At 37.8% G+C, this 22,809-nt stretch overlaps 1 protein-coding gene across 1 annotated transcript in view; it reads right to left on the bottom strand.

Annotated features, from left to right (window-relative positions):
• Window positions 1-22,809, bottom strand: part of LRRC75A (leucine rich repeat containing 75A) — a 1,985,298-nt gene that overhangs the window by 800,362 nt on the left and 1,162,127 nt on the right. The window contains exon 3 of the mRNA XM_044054240.1: window positions 11,085-11,197. Coding sequence (XP_043910175.1) covers window positions 11,085-11,197 — 113 coding nt within the window. The remainder of the gene's footprint in view (window positions 1-11,084; window positions 11,198-22,809) is intronic.

Here is a 22,809-nt window from a genome sequence, read left to right as displayed (position 1 = left end):
CTCATTAAGACCTTTACATATTTTCTTGGGGGGGAGAAGAATCCTTCATAGTGCGTTACTAACAGAGTCCCTGGCACACTTCTATATCTGTCCCCTTTTCTTCAGTCTGCAGTTCTGTAATACAGATAAATACTAACTCATCTCTCATTTAAGGTCAAAACAAATTATTTCTTTTCTGAGAAAATCAACATTTTCATGGAATCAGGATAGTTAAGTTCACTGACTTGATTTCAAGAAACAGATTTCACAGAACTGTGCTTTTGTGCAAAAACATGTATTTGGTATTATCCCTCAAGAAATGGTGACCTCAGAGGTCATATATGCAGAAGGGGAATGTATCACAACCCATGTAAACAACCCACTTAAAAACAGTAATTTGGGATAGATGCTCCTTCTGGATCTTCTAACTGCAGTTTTGTGCATACAGGATGGAAAGTTAATTATTTCTGACAGGACTTCAAGTTCAGAAATGCTGTGTCATTTGTTCGACTATACAAATGCATCTTAACCACCAACTGGCTGTGAAACACTGAACTGAAATGCAACTTTTACTTTCAAATTTTTACCACACATGGACTATGATTTAACTTAGCGCTTGACCTTGTATGACCGTTTCGTTATGATACAGTTGAAGGGATAAGAACAATGCCCCACTCTGTTAATCTGTTGAGCAAGGCATCTTAGGATTTCTGAATTATACTAATGTAACATTTGGCTTTAAACTTTCTGAGTAGGCCATGTCTCCAAATTGCTACCAAATATATCTGGAATTTGTCTCTTTTCAAACACTTTAGTCATGCAACACTTCCACATGTTTAAAAGCACAGAAACACTAAACATTTTAGACTATATGTGCAGTGGAGGACAATATTTCATACACTATACTGGAGTTTACTAATAACCATTTATTGTCTGGCAGTCAGCAAAGATAATTAAAACTGAGCTGTTAAACAAGCTGCTTACTGTAATCAGGGGTACATGGTTTGATTCCTTCCACCTCCATTTGCCTAGTGTTTGACTTTGAGCAAATTATTTGACCAGACAGTGTACTTGGATTGCCCATGGAAAGGGACACTTGTGTCCTGTGAACTTACTTATTTAAAAAATTTGTAAAATAAAATAATATAAACTGTTGTCATGCGAGTAAATATCATTTTCATTTTTTGCTCAGCAGAATCTAAAATGATCATTTATGAGGTCACATAAAAGTTCAAGTGAATTTCTGGAAGTTTCTGGTCTTCATGACAATTCATGTTGCTAACATCTAGTAGTTGGAGGGATTAGGAAACCAAAAGAGGTACATATATTCATCACAAACAAGCTACTGTTTTCTATAATCTCAAAAGATTCTGACGTGAAATCAGCAAAACAAGAAAAGGCATACATCCTCCTCCAGCCTACAGGATTTCCTGCAACAATTCTCCAATGCTTCTTACTTGGCTACTACTCTCTCTCTGGCATCCTTAATTCTTACCCAGTAGAATCATACCAACCCACCATTTCACTTTAGAAAAATCTCACTAATCAAAGTATGGAACTCTTAAAGACACCTCCCCACTCATGGTGACCCTCAAAGCTGAGGCCTACACCCTTGGGTATTCAAATTAAGCAGTTTTAACACTGCCCAACAGGTCTGAAATCAGTTCAATTTCTCCTTATTGTAACAGATACTCTCATCCATATGAGAGCAAGCCACCATAACAACCATCCCCAAAAGTTCATCCACTTCAGCATTATCTGATTTATGGCTCATTTCTCTCCCTCTCTCTCTCTTTCACTATTCAATGGCAAACTGGTTGAGAAAACCATTTACTGCACAACTACTGAATGTACAAGCAATATCATATATGTTCACCAACATTATGAAGAGTCACAGCATTCAACATCTCTCTTCATGGTCACTGATGCTGTACTAACTCAAAACAGACAAGGGCACTCCACAGACACCTGATTATTGACCTTACCAAGTCCTTGGATAGCATTAATTACATCCAGTTCCCAGAAATTTTGCAGTATGACAGCAAGGCATCTGGCAATGCTTGAACTGAAGTAGACGGCAGCGAATATCACAGCACAACCATTATGTTGCATATTCAGATGGAAAGTGTCCAGCTATCAGAAAACACTCCAACATGTCAAGAAGCACACTGTAAAGTCACTTCCTAGGCCAGTGCCAGAACCCTCTCACTGCTGTTACTTAGCAACAGATTATAGCAGCAGGCATTGCTAGGAAGGCATCACCTGCAAGCAATACTAAGTAGCTGAAATGTATGCAAGTTAAAGAGTGAGAACTGCCAGGCCCCATTGTCCTCACCTAAACAGCATAAGTTATAGGTACTACACTAGCCCTCACATAGCAATGAAAGGGATGTAATCTTTGTGTTGTTGATTAATGTGGTGATTTCTAATGGATCTGCATTGACAAATGTGCATTTGGAGTACAGGGAGAGGATTTCTGCTTGTAGCTCCCTATGGGAGGCAAAAAGCTGGAGCAGATCACCAGTGATGATAAACCTTTAAGAAAAGGGAACAGGAAAGAACCCCCCCCCCCCCAACTTTACTTTACTAAAAGTAGTAAAGCATACTGCAAAACTAAAATTGGAAACTATTCAACTGACTGCTGATTCTCTGAAGACAATTCAGATTAAATCAAATAAGTAAAATGATATTTCAATAAAATGTTCTTGAATCTTGCCTTCAAAAATGGGCAGCTTGCAATTTTTTCTACTCTAAAGTGTTGTGTCAGAGGTTATTTTACTGAAGTTAAGGGTACAATGAATTTCTGTCTGTAGAAGGCCTGGGGGTATGTGGGACTTTTTCCCCTTAAGGAAAAAATGCTTCATTCTTTTATGATGAAATTACAAACACATAAATAAAATAGGATCATAAAAGCAAAAGAATAATATTGGCTCTCATTTGGGACTTGAACTCAAGACCTTCATCATTCCATTCTGGTATCACAGCGGCTAGAACATCAAGAACCTACTGACAGACAGGTGTTGAGCTTTCCCTTAAAAACCTTATTCTTCCAGCTAGGAAACACCCGGAATAGTGATTAAGGACAAATTATAAAGGAAGACAGATAGACACATACACACGCACACGCACACGCACACACACACACACACACACACACACACACACACACACACACACACACACACACACATTAGGCACTATTAGGACTGCAGTAGCCAAAGGATACTAAGCCTAATTTCAGTCAAGTGGGTTTTTAGCAAATCACTGAATGTAGATCCACAGAAAACCTGCCCTGATACAGAATAGGATGCACTAATGATACCATAAACACCTGCTTTAGGCAAAAGTTCAAAACAAAATAAACAACAGAAAACTATAAATCTTATTTAAGGAATGGAATCGATAAAATAATAATTGTCTTTAAAGTGGTCGGGATCATTCTACAAGCTGTCCATGCCACAGATAAGGAAAAATAAACTATTTTAGAATATTTTCTCACTAAGACATAAAGCCAAACGTCCACAAAGAAAAAAACGAGAACTTTAGAGAATTACACATACTGGATAATATTACTGAGTACGTTTATATTTTGCCAAAGATAACATCAGTCCTAAGAAGTGCAGCACATAGAAGCCTAATCATACTCATGGCCACAACAGCAGTGGGTCTTGGTGGTCTCCAGATGTCTCTCCATAGTGTGTCTCTTTAATCATGACTAGCATTTATTAATGTTACCAATGCATACCATTAAACTGCGGCACCTGATAGCTTTTTTCAATTTAAAATGTTTGTATTTAATAGCGAAATAACTCTTAGCAATGACATATGTTGTTAAGCCCTATGATAACAGATTGAGTGGGATCTTTGTGGCACTGTGCCTATTGTCTGTAAAACAGCTTGAAGAGTAAAAGTTCCCATCACTGTTTATAGCCTCTGGTGCCTAATTTGTATGCTTCTTACTAAGATGTCACCTGGCATTATCTCTGACACAAACCAGGATCTATCCCTGCAGTGTCTGTTGGGAGACCAGTGTTAACCATCTGGCGCTCACGACGCTACAGACAGGTGGTTATTCCTGTAGGTCCTGCTGTCATGCTGCTGAATAACATAGCAAATTATAAACAGCTTAAAGCATTATAAACAACTGAAGTTTTCTACGTACATATCATGCATCTAGAATTTATAAGTATCCATAACACATTAAAACACCAGCGCTTGGCATCTATAAATGACATGATAAACTAGGTATTTTGCTTCCTTATGAGAATCTAGGACAAAACATTACATTTTCATTGCAAAAAGCCATTCAGTGTCTATCCCATGAAGACACGTCACAAATATTCATGACATGACACCACTTTGTTTTCTTATCTTTAAGCACATCCCATGAAGAAAACAGAACTATAAACCTTAGAAACAATTAGTTATTGCTGTAAAATAGTTATGTAACTACATATTTTAGTTTTCTGTGAGCAGCATGGAAAAGCCCACATTGACAAGAACAGAATAACTTTTGATTCAATGTGAAATCTACTTAAGAAATATATGCATGCATTTTTCTACCTCTCTCTTTCTGTCTATCCATCTATCTTATTATTCATTATTTTTTTTTGCATTTATTAACCAAGAATATCAACTGAGCAGTATCTGTTTTCAGTGGTCACAGGGAGCAACTGTTAGTCAAACTTAAGCATAACATAAATCAAGTTCAGTTATTAAACAGTTAAAAATGATGATTCATTGTACAATGAAAAAATAAGTATAATTTGAAAAGAAATAATGAGAAACAGATTACAGAGAGATTAGGGTTTCCTTGCATTTTAATGAGTTGCAACTCATCATGACTGCACCTCAGCATCAAAGCAATAGGTTATCTTCCTCAAATGAAATTCTGCCATAGATATTGTTGGGGGGGGGGGGGCTGTGCACAACCCCAGTATATATATAAACTCCAGGCCACACAACAGTAGTTAAAGGCATGATGATTTCCGATATGATAACTCAGAACATTTCCAAAGATTAGTCATATGACTCATAGGTTAAGGTAATAATTTTTGTCACACGGGGTGGAAAAAATATCACTAGACCACAAACAGATAATGCATGTAATATCAGAAAAATGCTACCTAATCTGATAAATGTTAGTATAAAGGAATGGATTTTACTATTATCAGACAACAGGCACAGAAATCATGAAGGAGAATAACCATTCTAATTTGAATGTGCATTTTGCAGGCAGAGAAGTTTTATATAGCCCTACAATTGAGATGTACTAGTAATAAGAAGATTTTAATCAGTTTTTGAATACCTGCTTGGAAGAATGCTGCTATTGTGCAAGCAGATGCATGTTCCAGAGCTTGCTAATGTAGGACAGATGCATGTTCCAGAGCTTGCTAATGTAGGAGCAGATACATTTTCCAGAGCTTGCTAATGTAGGAGCAGATGCATGCTCCAGAGCTTGCTAATGTAGGAGCAGATACATTTTCCAGAGCTTGCTAATGTAGGAGCAGATACATGTTCCAGAGCTTGCTATGTAGGTAAAGAACATGGATCACAAAGTCTAGTCTTGGTTTTACATATGGATAAGACAAACCTATGAGCTAACCCAAGATCCCAATGTGGTTAGTACTGAGCAAGTGAGTAGCATATAGGGGAATTTTAGTTACAATACAATCAAGAAAGATGGTGCATTTTAAAATGGTGACCTGCTGCAAAATCTAGTAATCTTTTTATAACCTTGATCTAGTTTGTGAAGAATGAGTGAGAGAAAGTCAGCAACAAAATAAAGTATGGAAGGAGATACCTTAGTAAAGTGGAAACTCAAGAACTGCAAGCAAGAAAGAACACAGCCCAGCAAAGGCATGCAAGTTTCTGATTTGTCTTAGTTAACAAACTACATATTTATTACCCCTAAACTGATTATCAACAGTTGGTCCAAGTACTCCAGTGCAACTACCTACTTCATTAATGAAACAATCAAACGAATAACTGAAAAGGTGTTTGGGGTTTTGATATAGTAAGATAGCCAAGCCATTCTTGTACATGGAGTCCTTTCAGGCAAAATACATGACTTTGCCTTTTGCTAATGTTGACCAGAAGCACTTAGTGAGGACCATATGATGCTGATATTGCCCATCAGTTTAGTGCTGATGACATTAAATGCATCAGGCGAGAAGAGGATGGCAGAGCCATCAGCAAACAGAACGAGTTTGGCATTGCTGTTGTGCTCCACCATCCCATTAATGAATTCAATGAGGGTAATAAATGAATCCCTGAACCCTGTGGATTACCTAGAATCAGCAGCAGCAGGGGAGCAGACAACGCATAATGCTATTTGACAGGTGAAACCCACCTTCAAGGTAGCTGGTTACCCAATTCCGGGCAGTTAGCCAATTACTAATATGAGGAAAAGCAGATATGAAGTTAGCCAGTTATGGGCATAAGGAGGAGCCCATGTGAAGTTAGCCAATTACAAGCAAGAGGGAGAACCCATGTAAAGCTACCTAATTACAAGCATAAGGAAAAGCCCATATGAAGCTAGTCAATTATGGGCATGAGGAGGATACCATGTGAAGCTAGCCAATTACTGACATGAGGAAGAACCCGTGTGAAATTAGCCAATTACTGACATGAGGAAGAACCCGTGTGAAATTAGCCAATTACTGACATGAGGAAGAACCCGTGTGAAATTAGCCAATTACTGACATGAGGAAGAACCCGTGTGAAATTAGCCAATTACAGGCATGAGGAAGAACCCGTGTGAAATTAGCCAATTACTGACATGAGGAAGAACCCGTGTGAAATTAGCCAATTACTGACATGAGGAAGAACCCGTGTGAAATTAGCCAATTACTGACATGAGGAAGAACCCATGTGAAATTAGCCAATTACAGGCATGAGGAAGAACCCGTGTGAAATTAGCCAATTACAGGCATGAGGAAGAACCCATTTGAAGCTAGCCAATTATGAGTGTGAGGAATAGCCCATGTGAAGTAGAAGTTCCAGAAGCTGCTGATGACTGACTGTCACAAATGCCTTAGACCAGTCACAGGAACATGTTCTGAGACATTGCTACAAGTTCAGATTCATACAGATATAATTTATGGAATGAAGCAGAGGCACATTTGTATCATGACTAGGTCTAAAGATCTAAAGACATGCTATGCACTACATGTGAAATTATTGTAAACAAAGCATTTCAGAAGCTGAAGCATGTGCACCTTTCTGTAGAAATGTCATGATAAGACACTGGAGGGCAACAGGCTGATAATAAGTGAGGGCAGTAACACTACATACATTCAGCAGAAATACAACAAAGTGCCTATTTCCAATCTGCAGGCACTCTCCCCTTCCATGATGAAGTGGATTACTACTAATGACTCAGGTTAGGCAATGTGACTGACTGCAGTTTTCAAGAATTCCCTGGACAAGTTGTTAAAGAAAGCTTATCCAAGTTTCCTTTTACAAAGGAGGTTATAGATAATTTTAGGAAAACAGACAGCAATTTCTGAACCAGGTGGCAGTAGTGGGACAGTGAAAACGTAGTGTGCAAACAAGGATTAGAGGTATTCTGTTGAAACAGAGAACTCTTTTGGCTTTTCCCGGATAGGGGTTGCCACAGCAGAACTCCAGTCCACTAATGATTGACAGTAGAGTTTTACATGCTGGCTTGCCGGGCCTAACACACAACCTTCAACGAAGGAACACCCGTTCACGCATGTCACCACACAGAAGATGCTCTAACTGAGAATCGAACGGGCAACGTCTAACTGTGAGGCGACAACGCTACCGCAGCACCACCACCGCAGTGGGCATTACAAATCTCTAAAAACAGAGATCAGTTCAAGTGGTGGTATCAGTTCACTCAAGCTGAGAAATGCGGAAGGGCTCCAGAACTTTTTAGGGTCTTCTTAGAATTGTTTCTGTAAAAATAAACATTTTGTTCTTTAAATAAACAATAACAAGGACTTTACCTGATTTCTAGTCTCAGAATTTTACTGGAGGCTAGCTGGCATTTTTTTTTCTTTGATTGAATATGTCTTGTGTACTGTATTTTTCTGACACTACCACATATGAAGTAACTCAGGGTAGACATCCAGTTCTGTGCTTCTGAAGTGGAACATATGACATTCGACATTTCAAGTGTTCGGTGTTCTAATAGCAACCCCAGCTATCAAACAGAAATCTGACGCTGCCAAGAGCAGGCCGGATTACATTTAGTGTGACAGGACTAAGATGTGGGAGACCAAAAGATCTGTAGTGTAGATAACTAGACGCATACTTTGATAATCTCCACTGAATGTTCAGACACCTAATACATCACACAAACATTTCAAATGAAAACAAGCCAATGCAGAACCACTTCAGCCAATGAAATATTAAAGTCAGGGAGAAGATAGAGCCAGGTTGGCAGAGTAATCTAACGGCTATTTTAGCACAAAAATAAGTCCTTGTGTATACAATGGGTTGCTTTAATCTGTAATCTTTATTTCTTTAATTTTGAAAGAATAATAAAAGCTCTTACAGGAGATCTCTCTAAAGGCTCTAACTAGCTTCATTGGTACAGATGAATAAGCTCTAATAGTGGCTCAGGTCTGACTAGATTGTGAAGTGACTGTGGAATTGGTGTGGGGAAGAAGAAGAATTAAGGCTGCCACCCCCCTCCTTATGATGGGGGAGGGTTGGGGAGTGTGTGTGTACATCTAGGCACATGGTCTATGGTAGAATTCACCAGTGGGGACTAAATATCACACAGATGTGCTCTCCACAAGGGTGCAGGGTCATAATTATATTATATGTGGATTACACGAATATCACCTGCAAGGCAAAATATTTGCCTCCTCTTGGTCATTATGGGCATGCACAGGGGACTAAGAGCATTAAAACAAAGAACCTCCCGACGGCTAACTAAACGATGATCACCGCAATCGACTCTCATTCATTGGGCAGTAGGGGAATGATGGATAGCAGAGAACTGACACTCGAAAGGCAGCAGATGGGGGGGGGGGTCTTTCTAAAAAGCTTCATCAGCCCAAGCAAAACAATGAACCAACATTTAATTATATAAAATATATAAAAAGGGAAGATGTGACATCTTCTACACCATGTTCAAGCCCTATACAGCTTAACCTGGGAAGCCTAGAACCTGCAACATTTACTCTGTTTCACATTAACATTATCCATGTAAAAAAATACAGCAGTTACTCACAAAGCTAAAAACTATGGCCTGTATAAAAAAAAAAAAATCCCAGATGCAACCTGATGCCTTTATAATGGCCAGTCTCATAAGCCCCAAGTGATTTACACACATTTTCAATCTCATTATCACTACAGAAATCAGTCCTCCGCTAATTAACTTTTATGCCATCTCTTCCCAAGATTCCTATCTCTACATTTGCAGAGGACTTTCATCCCAAACCTCTGTCAAATCACACAACTCTTTGAAAAGATGGTTTATTCGCTAGTCATAGAACATGTGGAAAAGTACAGCAGGCTATCTCAAAAGCTGCAAAGATTTAGAAATGGTTATAATGCAATTATAGATTTTTATTTTTGTATACAGGTTAGTTTGGTAATTACTATTCAGTTTTTAATATATATAAAGCTGTGCCCATTCATATGCTACTGTTTGGAGACACAATTTGACGCTGACTGCTTTTATTTTAATTTTTCTATATAAATTCATATGTTAACAGTTCTCATGTCATATACACACACACACGCATATATATATATATATATATATATATATATATATATATATATGTTCCCCCCCACACAATTTATTGAATATATTCATTTCCTTGGATCTCCACCTGTACCTGAAAATTGACTGTGACAGTTCTTTATGCCTAACTGCTCAAATTAAATTAATTAATTAAATGAAGCAGAGTAGAACAAGAAGCAAAAACCCTATATCACAGATTTTTTGGGGAGAGCAATATAAGGAGTTAAATGCTCCCTAGCAACCATATCTCAGAACAAGCAAACAATAAGGAAAAACTAAAGTTAATTTATCTGTATTTTAAATTATGACAAGAACATGGTTACACAAAAAATATCATTAGATGAGTTCAGAAAACATAATCCAATGGGCAAAAGCTGGTTCACCAGAAAATAACCAAAGTAAAAAGAAGAAAAAACAGCTAACACGACAATAAAATCAGCTCATTTATTACACAGATAAAAACAAGGAACACAGGGTAAGTGCTTTCACTCCAAAACTATGGCGCTTCATCGGAACATATCTTGTAGCAAAGCACAAAACCATTTGCTCCAAGATATGGTCTGATGAAGCGCCTATGTTTTGGCGTGAAAGCACTAAACCTTTCTTTTTTTATCTGTGTGACAAATGAACTAATTTCTTTGCCGTGTTAGCTGTTTTTTCTTCTTTCTACTATCATTAGATAGTTAAATATGGATTTTGTTATTTGAAGTCTGGAAGATTTCTTGAACTTTCATCCCAATGTCACTGGGAATCTAGAGACAGTCCTGGCATGATATCATGATTCCTCATTGTTCATTAACTTGCATGTTGCAACACATACTACACTAGTATGCCCACAGTGACAATTTGATAGGGCAGACACTGTCAAGGAAACAAGAGACTACAGCTCTGAGATTGTACTTCACTCCAAAATCTGCCTGACACAGAAAATATCTAAAAATATCTCTAGTGTCTGCTCTTCCTAAGTGCTAGGCATGTATAATCATAGCTAACAGTGGTTTTGACAGTTCTTTATCATGGGGACCTCATAGCAAACCACATTGTGGAATATCTGCCCTGAATGGATGTAATAAGACTAGTCCAGAGGTTAACAAAACTGCAAGAAAGTACTTTTCAGCACAAGAGAAAGCTTAATAAAATGCAGTCAGCTACAAAAACAATTTCTGATAGAGTCAAATTCTGGATACAGTACAAACTGTAAGTCATTAAATTTAACTTTACATGACAGAAAATATATAATCTGATCTTCATTTTCTCTTTCCGTCACTATCTCCTTCAATTATGAGCGAAGTCATAAGGTTATTACCATAAATAATTATTGAAAGCATATTAATAAGCATTTAACTGTATTTGAATATTCTCCCACATGCTGACTCACCATGCCTGGGGTTTCCTCTTCATGAGACCCTGACGTCTCCACTGAGAGTGAGGACTGAGGTGATAGGTCAGTTGTCTACACAATTTCTCCATGGTTCCAATTGAGTCTCCTTCCTGTAAGGAAACAAATCTCTAGATTAATTAAAGTTCAAAACATTAGGGGTCTTTCCATTTGTAAACATTAAGAAAGTTCATAAAATGTAACAGTTTGCTGTCTTCCAAAGAGTTTCTAAGACAATGTTTTCCTTTCAATAGAGTCTGCGCTCCCTATTAATATTTGTTCCCATCTCAAACATATATTTTCATTTTAAATTCAAAACTGATGGTATACTTAACCGATGACGTGGTGTGGTATATTGAAGATTTACCCACAGTTGGTGTGGTTTAATCACGAGGGCGAAGCCTGAGTGATTAAACAAAGACAACCGTGGGTAAATCTTCAATATACCACAACCACAGAGTCGGTTACTGCTATTATACAATGACATTATTTAAGAAAAAAAATACTTACTTTTCTTAAATAATGTCTTTGTATAACGGCGGATTACTGTTCTTCCGCCGGTTGCGGTATATTGCTTCTTCGTTTTGATGTACTGTGCATGCGTATGGGACTTGCATTCCCACACATACCCAGTACATCAATGGTTTGAAATGGAAGCAACGGAGAAAAGAAAGCCTCTGTTACTCCGTTTTCTCTTTTTTTTTTTTTTTTAGTTGTAAAAAAAAAGGTTTTTGGGCACTTTATACTAACGGAAAAAAGTACAGGCAACTGGACCTTTTTCCGTTGGTATATTGTAGGATTTACAATGGGCACACTAGTTGGGTTGGGCCAATCAGCATGCACGTTTTCGAATAGTAATAGGGAGTCATTGTATAATATAAGAATTCTTACCAAATTTAGTGCTGGCTTTCTTGAATAATGACAAACATACCAATTTTAGAAGTTACAGACTATTAATTCACAACATCTCTCTCCTTAGGGAAACCATTGTTAGTTTTGCTTCTTATACAGTATAGCAGAAAGTGACAAAATCACTTTGTTAAAGAGGTATAAGTCTTTATTTGAGTACTCACAGCCTTGTACATTCCATGTTTATTAACTTTTTCATAAGAACATCAATCCATAAAATATTAAAAATAGATGACCGAATTGTGTAATTTTTGAAAACTGCACAGATTTCTAGCTGCAAATGCTTTTGAAGAGAAGAGAAGTCCCTCTACTCCCAATCTGTAGTGCTGTATGCCAACATTCCTGCTACATACATACTCCAAGTCTGCAGCAATACAGCTTTGGGGAAAAGTATTTCTATGTTTTTTCAAAGACAGGCACATTTATGCTTCATAAAAATTAGAATTCCAAAACACATTTTTGAAAGTTAATTCATTTTTACATTTGCCAATTACCTGGTTAATCCATGTTAGGGTCTCAGGATACTGACACTCACAGGGCACAAGCATAACAGACATTCTGAACAAGAAGCTAAACCATTGTAGGACACACACACACACGCACACAAGCACACACGCACACACACACACACACACACATACACACACACACACACACACACACGCACGCACACACACACGCACGCACACACACACACAGACACGCACACACGCACACACACACACACACACACACACACACACACACACACACACACACACACACACACACACGAAATTTGGAGGAACAGTTCACATATTATACATGTTTGGGCTGTGGGGGAAATTAGGGAACTCAGCTAATCATCGAGACCCTGCAGTTGAGAAATGCAGTGAAGAACCGAGAGTTGAGTGGCAGCAATGGTAAAAGCTGTAGCACTCTGTCTATCATATCATGCTCTTTCTTTTTTTTGTTGTTTGAAATTTCATCCACATCCAAATGAAAACACATTTTTTTCTTTGCTCTCAGAAAACAGAAAAAAGGCTAAGTCTGATTCCAAACACCTCACACCCAGTGGCACTACAAGATGGCACACTTTAAGGCAACATATTTTTCTAGTAGGTGAAAAATCACCCTAAATAATTTACATAACTGTAAATTATGTAAGGTTCTGAACTGTGCACATCCTCAGTTACCACAGACAGTTCCTTGTGTACCCTTTATTGCTGGTTAAATTAGTAAGTACGGTTGGTGGCTATCCTTAATGCCACACTTCTGTAATCTTTTAAAAAAGAGAGTTTGGGGAGTGCCAGATCCTCTAAGTAACTCAATGATGGTAACAAAGCAGTCATACACCACTGATACTTAAAAAAAATGCACACTTCCAATTTAATATGCATTTTCACACAGTTATTCTGTACAGTCAAACACCAGTACTGCAAGAATAATTTGACATTAAGGAAGTAAACAAGGGAAATTATACACTTTGTTAGCAAGTGGAACAGATCTTTAAATCTTTGTTGGTAATAGAAAAATGTAATATTAAATTTAGTCATTGTCCTAAATGTACATATCTACATTGTTTTTTTGTTCTGCATTATCTTTAAAGAGCTGTTTTGGTAACAAATAAGAAAAACACCTTTTTTTCTATCACAGTACAATTTTTATCACTGGAAGCCAGAGCAATATAGAGTGGTGCACTGAAAAAAATAGCATGTTGGCCTACATTTGCATCATCCAAACATATAGAAGTGAAACAGTTGTCCTTGGAATGGTGTTTAATCAGCTTATTTTTCACTAGAATGGGGTAAGTTTGAGTATGCGGTTTATATGTTAAGTTTTAAAGTGATGCATTATACATGCAAAAAAGGTACTTAGCAGCAGAGAAAGCTCATCTTGGTGTTTAACGTGTACATTTTAAAGCTGCTTTGATGAGTGCAAATGACTTGTAGTGGGTGAATGCACTAAGTGCCAATTCTAAAATGGAATGTATGTAGCCAAATTATGCTTGCCTGCTACAATGCAGTTATGCCCCCTTTAGATCTTCAGACACACTTTTTATGAACAATCCAAGCTAGTGTTTTTGCCCCATTTCCTTGTGCCCACATTAAGTCTCCATCTCCAGTTTGACTATTTGCCCCCCCCACCAAAAAAAATAAAATCCAATAAAGGAGAGCCAGGGATTGCACCTGCTATCTAGTGGGGTTAGGAATTTTTGATTGCTTTCTAAAACCCCTGCTCACACTTCTCAGTTGTACCCAAATATGAGGCATTCCCCTGATTTTTAGACTTAAAAACTCCATGTCCCATGTTGCTCTATGTTGAAAGGGTCTATCATACATTCATTGTTAAAAGCTTTCTTTTTTTAACAAATACCCAGGGTAGATATTTTAATTCATCAAAAACAAAAAATCAAAAAAAAACTTTTTATGAGCTTGAATAAACACTGGTTAACCATGCTGTGATCTTCCTTGTTAAAGTTTTTAGCAAGTTGCCCATTTGTTCTGCATTGTGAGTTCTTGGTATTTTGAAGAAGGAAAGTCGAGAACTATATCTCTGATGTCCACACAGCAAGTCCAATATCTGCTTTACTGAACCAGAGATATGTGTAATTGAGGTTCTGTGCATTTGTGGGTAGACTTATGTTCTCCTTTGTCCCTGCTGCAAGACTAAAAACTTCCACTCCTTCCTGCTAGCATGATGTTTCTTGTGGCAGAACTCATCCAATTCCCTCCTCCCTAGGGGTATCTTGCACTCAGTCCCTTCCCTTCCCCAGAACAAGCATGCTCCATTTTTTTCTACATGCAAAGGCATGCATCATAATCACAGTATTCAAATCCTACCTATCATGTAACAGGATATGCCCCCATGACAGTTCAGTCTACCATCCCTGCAAACAACTGCTTGGGTCTTCACAATAACATGCAACACCTCTTCTGTGTGTAATACCATCCATCCACATCCAGGATGTGCTGGTCTTCCTACATATAGACGGATGCATCAACATGTACTATATGTTCCCATTTTGCAATAGTAACATCCTCACAACAGCAGCCTTTACTTTCCTTACATGCAGTTATATACATTCTCGAGACAAAATAAAATACCTTCCTTGCATGTCCTGCACTCATCCCCTTGAAAGCTCAGATTAAGCTCACCTTTCATGTAACTGCATATGTACTTAAGACAGGATGTACTATCCTCCCTCTTTGTGATGACATGTATCCCAGTGATAGCATCCCTACCTTCCAAGCATGCAACTCTATGCATCCCTGTGATAGCATACACTACTCTAACTGCATGCAAGAGTATGCATCACCATGTCATCACAAGCTACCCTCCCTGCATACAACAGCATGCATCAACCTGACAGCATGCATAACTCTCCATCAGTGCAGCAGCATGCATAGCTGTGACAGCTTGCACTGCCCTCCCCTAATAAATCATACTAGTACTCACGATATGATCAGTATCAGTGGTCACACCAAGGTCAAAGTGCCTATTTTTAGGGGCTTAAGTCTCTTTATCTCTACAGAGTCCCACCCTAACTCTTATATCAGTTTGAGATGTGTTGCTGTTCTATGCATCTGCCTATGGCATTCAGCATACCTTTCACCTGTCCCTGGTTTTGCTTCTTGTTTTTGCTCTGTCCCTTATAAAATGTATGATTTTGTGGGGCACAGCTGAGGATAACAGTAATTCTAATTATGAGAGTTTCATACTTCTTATTGTTCAAAAAAATGCATATTGATGCAAAATCTGTTGTGCTACTAACTTTTTACATGAATTAGAGTAAGATATAACAATTGTCCCTGATTTCTGGTCTTTATCCTTCCACTATTTATGGTATGGTCCAGAAGTCTTGTGCAAAGCAGTTGAGATGTATGGCTGCACATAAGGTGCACATCTGCAATACCAGTACTGTAGAGTTCAGGATAATAACTAAGGAGCACAGGTGTGCTAATCTCTGTAACCATAGCAATGGGATCATCACCTGAGCCACATCACTCATGGTAGAAAAGTCAGAACACCTGCTCCTGCCTTAATGACCTAAACAGCCTAAATATTCTCTGTGGTTAAGATGCACAACAGTGGAAAACGTCACCTGCTGTTTTTGAAAACATCAGGGAACTGGAGTGACCTAGTTTCAAACTTCAGCAGGTCAGATATGCAGTCCAGCCTTTAATTCAGGCTACATTCAGAATCATGACTACGTCATCAGTACCTGCAGATCCAGACTTGCATCCACTTGTGTCTTATGAAATGCTGGCAGCTGCTGTTAAGTATCAAGGGGAGAAGCTAGGTCTCTGTGCTGATAATATCAGAATGCAACACAGAGGGAGAAAACATGGACACGGTCATCTTAAATATATTAACGTGTCCAGTTGTAGAAAAATACGGTTCACCAGTCACTTAAGAAAAATCCTAACTCAATTCAAGTAGATATTAACAGACACATGTACTGACTTCAGAATGTGTTACTATTCTGCAGTCCACAGCATATCAGAGTGAAAGATTAGAAGTCATAACATTTTTTTTCCTTTTGTTCTACTTTTTCTGCATTTACTTTAACTAAATTCACATAATTTGATTTACAAAATGCATATAATCCTTGCATTTCAGCAGTGACATACATCTTCAGTTCCTTCAAAGTATCATTTTTCATCAATAAAGTAATCTAATAGTTCTCTGGATTCCCTTTTGGTGCCCATTACCCCTTATTTTAGTTATCATCAGGTTCCCACATGCACAGTCTTTGCAATGCTAACAAAAGACACAAGTAATTTCTAGTAGTTCTGCACTGCCAGATGATACCACGGTGCCAATGAGACTGCTGTAGCAGCAAGATTAAGTAAATGTTTCTTATGTTACTGCGTTAACATCTAAAGGGATGACTCCATTGACAAAAACAGAAACAGAAAACCTCTGACCAAAACATAAAACAAAGTCCAAGATTCAAAGATCACCTCTAGGAATAACAATTGTTGAAAAGGCATTCAAGCATAATAGGGCCAATTTGTTGGAACAATCTCCCTGTGGAACTAAGACAAACTCTGCAAGCCTTCCAAATCAAGCTCAGATAATTTCTTCTCACTGAACATTAATGTATAAATAAGCAGGTAAACCTCATAATGAATTAATATTGCAAACATCTATGAATTGTATACGTTTTATAATTACTATGGATGTTTTCTGTGTGTTACATTTGATCATACATGTGATTGCATTCAATTCATTTTCTGTAATTCCTTTTACTACTTGTATGTAATTCTAGTATTGCTCATTGAGAGCCCAGATCAGGACTGAAAAGCATATTTCAGCCATTCTACCCACCTGATCAACAATTATGTGTTTGTGGTTGAGGGTTGGCATAATGGTTAAGGTGTATACCTGACAAACACAAGGTACAGGGTTTGATTCTCACCTTTGAAGGGAAATTGGCTAGGCTGACAATGGCCTACAAGGGCAGTGAGCCTAGTACTTACCTATGAACCTATTATAACTAATTGACTAACTTACTGAATAAATGAATGAATGAATGTACAAAATATTTATGTTGCAATGTAATAGTTGACGATCTGATCTGAATCAGCAGCAGGTCTACAAAGAGTTAGGAGTATATCAGGATTATGGTTGCTCAAGCAAATACCTGTCCTTAATCAAAAATCTGAAAGAAATCCAACATGGAATATTTCCACCTCTCATGAGACAAGTATATCAGAAACGTTTTCATTCACTGCAAAATGTTCCTTAGGTAGATCTTTGCACATGAAACTCTCTTACCACATTCCACAACAGGTTAGAAAGAAAACATAACATAATAAGCATGCTACGGTATTTAAGACAACCTCAATAGTGTACTTGGGAAGCAGTAATTCAAACATAAAGAAAATGGATACATGGAATATATGGGAGGATGCTTTGTATAATAAAATATCTTGCACTGCACAATTAGCTTATTTCAGTACTTGTGGTTTCACAACCCATTATGAAGCTCATTCCTTAAATCTGTGAGTGCAAGGTAGACGATATTTAATTTATTGCACACAGAACCTTCTCTCTCTCTCACACACACACAGACACACATATACATACATATATATATATTTATATATATATATATATTTTACAAATATAGCCGCCTCTTGCACTTATCCTCTGGTACTTCCTTTTCCAGTTAAGTGTGACCAAAACATGTAACTTTTTTATTTTAAAGTCCCAAAAAGTTGAGACCTTCTTTCTTTAAATTCCCAAAGGCACCTACAGCAAACCCCACTGAATTTGAGGACTACAAACAAGCCAACCACAACCCACTCAATGACGAAATATCAACATTTACTTATGACTGCACCTTCCATGTCCTTATAAAGCAGCTGGCTTCACTAAGGCATCCAACACCCATTCAGTAAAATGCATAGAGCTAACAGTCTATACTTGAACCAAGTATCATAGGAAATCCAAAAATAAAGCACACTGAAGGCCAACCACCATAGATAAAATATACAGTAAAAGAAAGACACTACTTAAATGATTTAGTAGATCTAAAAACCTTCCTCTGAAGTATAACATCAAAGGCATTACAACAAATTTTAAGATCTTTATCAGGTCCACTAAAGGAGCCTATGAACTTAGGCTGACCTCTGAAGTCAAAGAGAATTATAAATCCTTCTTCTGATGTGTTAGAAAACTGAAAAAGCATTACCTTGCATTACTATGAACTTATTCATGATGATACCTCCCTACTGTGAACTAGAAGACATTGCCAAACTGTTGCAAACAAATTTATTGCTAAATTCACCCCAAAAATGTCTATTCAAAGCCTCAAAATATCAGAATTCCTTGCTCCACCAATTGTCTCTAAAATCATTTACTGAAATACGTCCTCCACTGGGCTTGCAATATACTTGGTGGTTTAATTAATAGTGTTAAACATGCCCCTATAGACATGCTCCTTTAACTGTTTAACCTAAGTTTATCAAATTGTTTTGTCCCCAATGAGTGATGGACTGCAGTGTTGATGCCCCTTCACAAGGTGACGTTACAACTTACCCAGACAATTACAGAATTATCAGTTGTAAATCCTCATCTTCAAAGCCAAGGAATGTATTATAACTGACCACATAAACTGCAGTATCAAAACTCTTATTAGACTTGACCCTTGATAGTTTGTCTTTGTGAGTGTACAATGTGTGTGTTTAACCTGGTAAAACTTCTTCAGAAAGTTTACAGAGACTATAGATGGTGGCTATGCAATGTATTGTGACCTGGCCTAGGCATTAAACACCACTGCCCATGCTAGCTTCATTCAAAAGCTAAATGTTTTAAAAATCAAATCACGTGTAGTAAGTTGGATAGTCAAGTGGATGAGATACGGAACCCATACAGTGCGAGTTGCAGGTGCCTCATAAGAAAGCATGAAAGTGACCAGCAGTGACTCTCGGGGCTCAGTGAAGGGACCTCTCCTTTTGTTATTTACTTCTCAGAGCTCCAAGCATTCAGCCTCTGGTTAACAAATTTTCAGAAGACTGCAAAGTGGCGGTTGCTGTTAAGTCACCCTATGAAAACTCTCCCTAGAAAACTGCTGGCTGTATTAAAATGGGCTCAAACTAAATGCTAAAAAGGGGTCACTGAAACTAACCTTTATCGAAAGGACAAATGTTCATAAATAATTACATCGAACAATCATAGTTGATCAACATAAAGGGAACAAAATCTAGTACATACTTACTGGTAATGTAGAGATAAGGAAACCTGCCCCTTCCCCACTGCAGTGCGATCTCATAATTGGTGTATATAATTAGTGGGGGGTGGGGGGCACAGTCCTCGACAAGAGGAGGATTTGGTGAAAACAGGATCCTCCTCATGTGGGGGCTGTGGCCCCAACAACCCCCTGCTAATTATATACCAACTACAAGATCACATGATGGTGGGGAAAGGCAGGTTTCATTATCCCTACTTTACCAGTGAGTAGGTAGTCATTCCATTCCCTTTACATTGGCCAGCTGTGATTGTTTGATGAACTTATTTATGATAATTTGGTCTTCTTATAAAGGGAACTTTTGATGGGCGATGTACCATGAATGGCTGTTCGATGAGCATTCTGTTCGATCATTAAACATAGACCAGCTAAAACATGTAGTATCACTTTGGTAGACAACCCCTTCCTTCATCATACTGTACAGACAACACATAACTACAAAATAAAAATGCAGTCAGGGAACTAGGTACTTACGTTGACAACTCCATCTCTTTTTGCTATCAAGTTACAATGGTTACCACTTGCCAGGAAATCCTTCTATTTAGCCCAATTAATTGCCAAAAGAATATCATCAAATTCTAAAAAAATAATCCCTCTTTTATACTCATCATTGATCGGACCAGTTATTGGGTACAAACTCTCCCCTGGGATGCATCTCAAAGGTTCCTAAACAAAACCCTACTCGTTGGCTTGCAGACTTTTGAGGAGACAACTCTATCTTGCTTACCATGCCATTAGAGAAACCCGATTGTCCTGGACCTTCTGCATCTTTGCAAGTCTAATATCGCCACCAATATTAAATCCAGGGACCAAAAGTTTCACCAACTGATAAACAAAACACAGTGGGGGGGGCAAGTTTGCACCCCATCATTTCACAATCCTCTGGAATAAACTTCCCCTGTGTTATGTTAAGCAGTATTACTCACTATCTTCCTTTACATATAACAAGGATGACTGGATGGATATCCAGAAATTTACTCCAGGACTGACTGGCATGGCTTTAAATTATCTACAAAGCTACAATACTGCCTGCCAGATGGACAGCCATGGGCAAGACTTATGATCTCTGATGGAGATGCAACTCTGACCCTATCCAGGTGCAAATGATGAAGTGGAAGAGGAAGCAAGACTGGATGCAGCCTTTAGCAAAGGTCTAGGCACTCAGCAGTGATTTTACATGAATAGAGAAAAAGTAGTAAAAGCGTGAATGCAAATGTATCCACCAAAAGATGTACAAGGATGTCTAGAACATGGTCTAAAGTAGACCAGGTATAATAATGGAGGAGGGGGCTATGTATGAGTTATTTACTGGCAGTGAATCAAGGCTTTTGAGTTTTGACAATGTTGGGGCAGGAAAGGAATCCACTCAAGAACAGGGGCCATATAAAGCATAATGCACTGGAAAGAGCAATGGGGGGGGGGGGGAGTCTAATAAAATAATGCATTTCTTCTTTAGCATACAAGTAAAATGAACTCTTGACCATAGCTGTCTCCAAAAGATAACTTTCTGACTTGTGCCTATTCTGACATCACCTTGGTAGTTATGATGTGAGGGCTATTAGTTAATCAGTGACAGAATTAATATCATCAGTGATACTGGCATGGGAGAGGGACACCAGTATGACATCTCAGACTACAGCTCTTAATATGTTTCCTGCTTAAGCATTAAAGAAATTACATCTGTAATCATACAGTTTCTCAAACCCAAATCAAAATCTTTTATCTCCAAGAAATGGCTGCTCTGAAACACATACAAAATGCTCAACAAACAGCATTCTGATTAAAAACTGTAATTAATGTACTACAGGCCTAAGGAAAACAATTAACAGTGACACCACATTCTTCACTGCCCTGCCTCTGAGATGTATTGCCATGGTGACATAACAAAACCAGCAATAAGTAACAGAGAGATTTTTCACCAGACCATATCATGCAATAGGTCATAATATGAAAAGGAGGTGGTTATATATAAATCTGCTGCTAACCTTTTCACCATGTCCCAGTAAATGAATTATCAAAAGCAGTAAAAACTCTAATTTGAAAGAATCTCCTTCCCAGAGATGAGAAAAATCAATAAGGTGGTGAATGCCTTGTTTTCCTTCAATTATCTAAATTAAATTATAGAAGAAGCAGAAGATGCACCTGTAAGTCATGCGACTTCTGTTGTCCTCTCACCATCTTAAAGCTGCACATATCACATCATCTCCTGCACTACCTGTCACCAAGTATGAAGCTCCTTTGTACATTTTTCAATAAATCACAAAATATAGATTGACTTGTACGAAGCCTGCAACCCAGCATATCATTTGGCTTGTCTGCATTTCTGCACTCTTTAATATTGATTAACTAATAAAGTGACATATCAATAACTTAAAAAAATTATGGTGACTTAGGGTATTTAGCACAAACTCATGAAAAGTGTACATTAATGCATCTTGCATATTAAAAATTACATGAATATCCTAGAAAAAAATGCAGTTTGGTTTACTTTGATACAAAATATGTCTTCCTGCAATTGGACTTTGCTCCTTTACCTTGTTTTACTTTGTCAAATTCTAAAATATCATGCAACTAAAAATAAAATGTACAATGAGCAATAGAACACAAAAATACTTAAAAATATTTTCTTGTGCACCACAGGACAGTTTTTTTTAACTTAAATTTTATTAAAGACATCATTCCCATTTTTGAGATGGTTATATGTTTCACTGATCCAAGAAGAAAGACAATGAAAAAAGTATGAAGGAATTCAGGTTTACATAATACATTTTGTAAAACTATCCAGGCATGTGAATTCAGTCAGCATACAATTCAAAACCATCATTTTAGCTGGTTGCTTGCTAGAGAAAGTGAACTTTGAGGGCCTAGTTAATAAGCATGAATACGGAATTTCTGACAAAATCAACATCCTCACAATGTGCTTTAGCTGTCTGGTTAAGAAACAGGATGTGCTTAAGGACAAATTCTGACAATCATGAGCTTGTATTGACATATTAACCATGAGTTATGTTAATTCTACCCAAATGTATACATACATTTTTGGACTTTTAGCACTTGCTCCCAACCCTTGTGTTCAGT

The sequence above is a fragment of the Protopterus annectens genome, chromosome 13.part0 (genome assembly GCF_019279795.1).
Source record: "Protopterus annectens isolate FY-2018-M chromosome 13.part0, PAN1.0, whole genome shotgun sequence".
Taxonomy (NCBI): domain Eukaryota; kingdom Metazoa; phylum Chordata; order Ceratodontiformes; family Protopteridae; genus Protopterus; species Protopterus annectens.
This window is presented reverse-complemented; position numbering and strand designations above follow the sequence as displayed.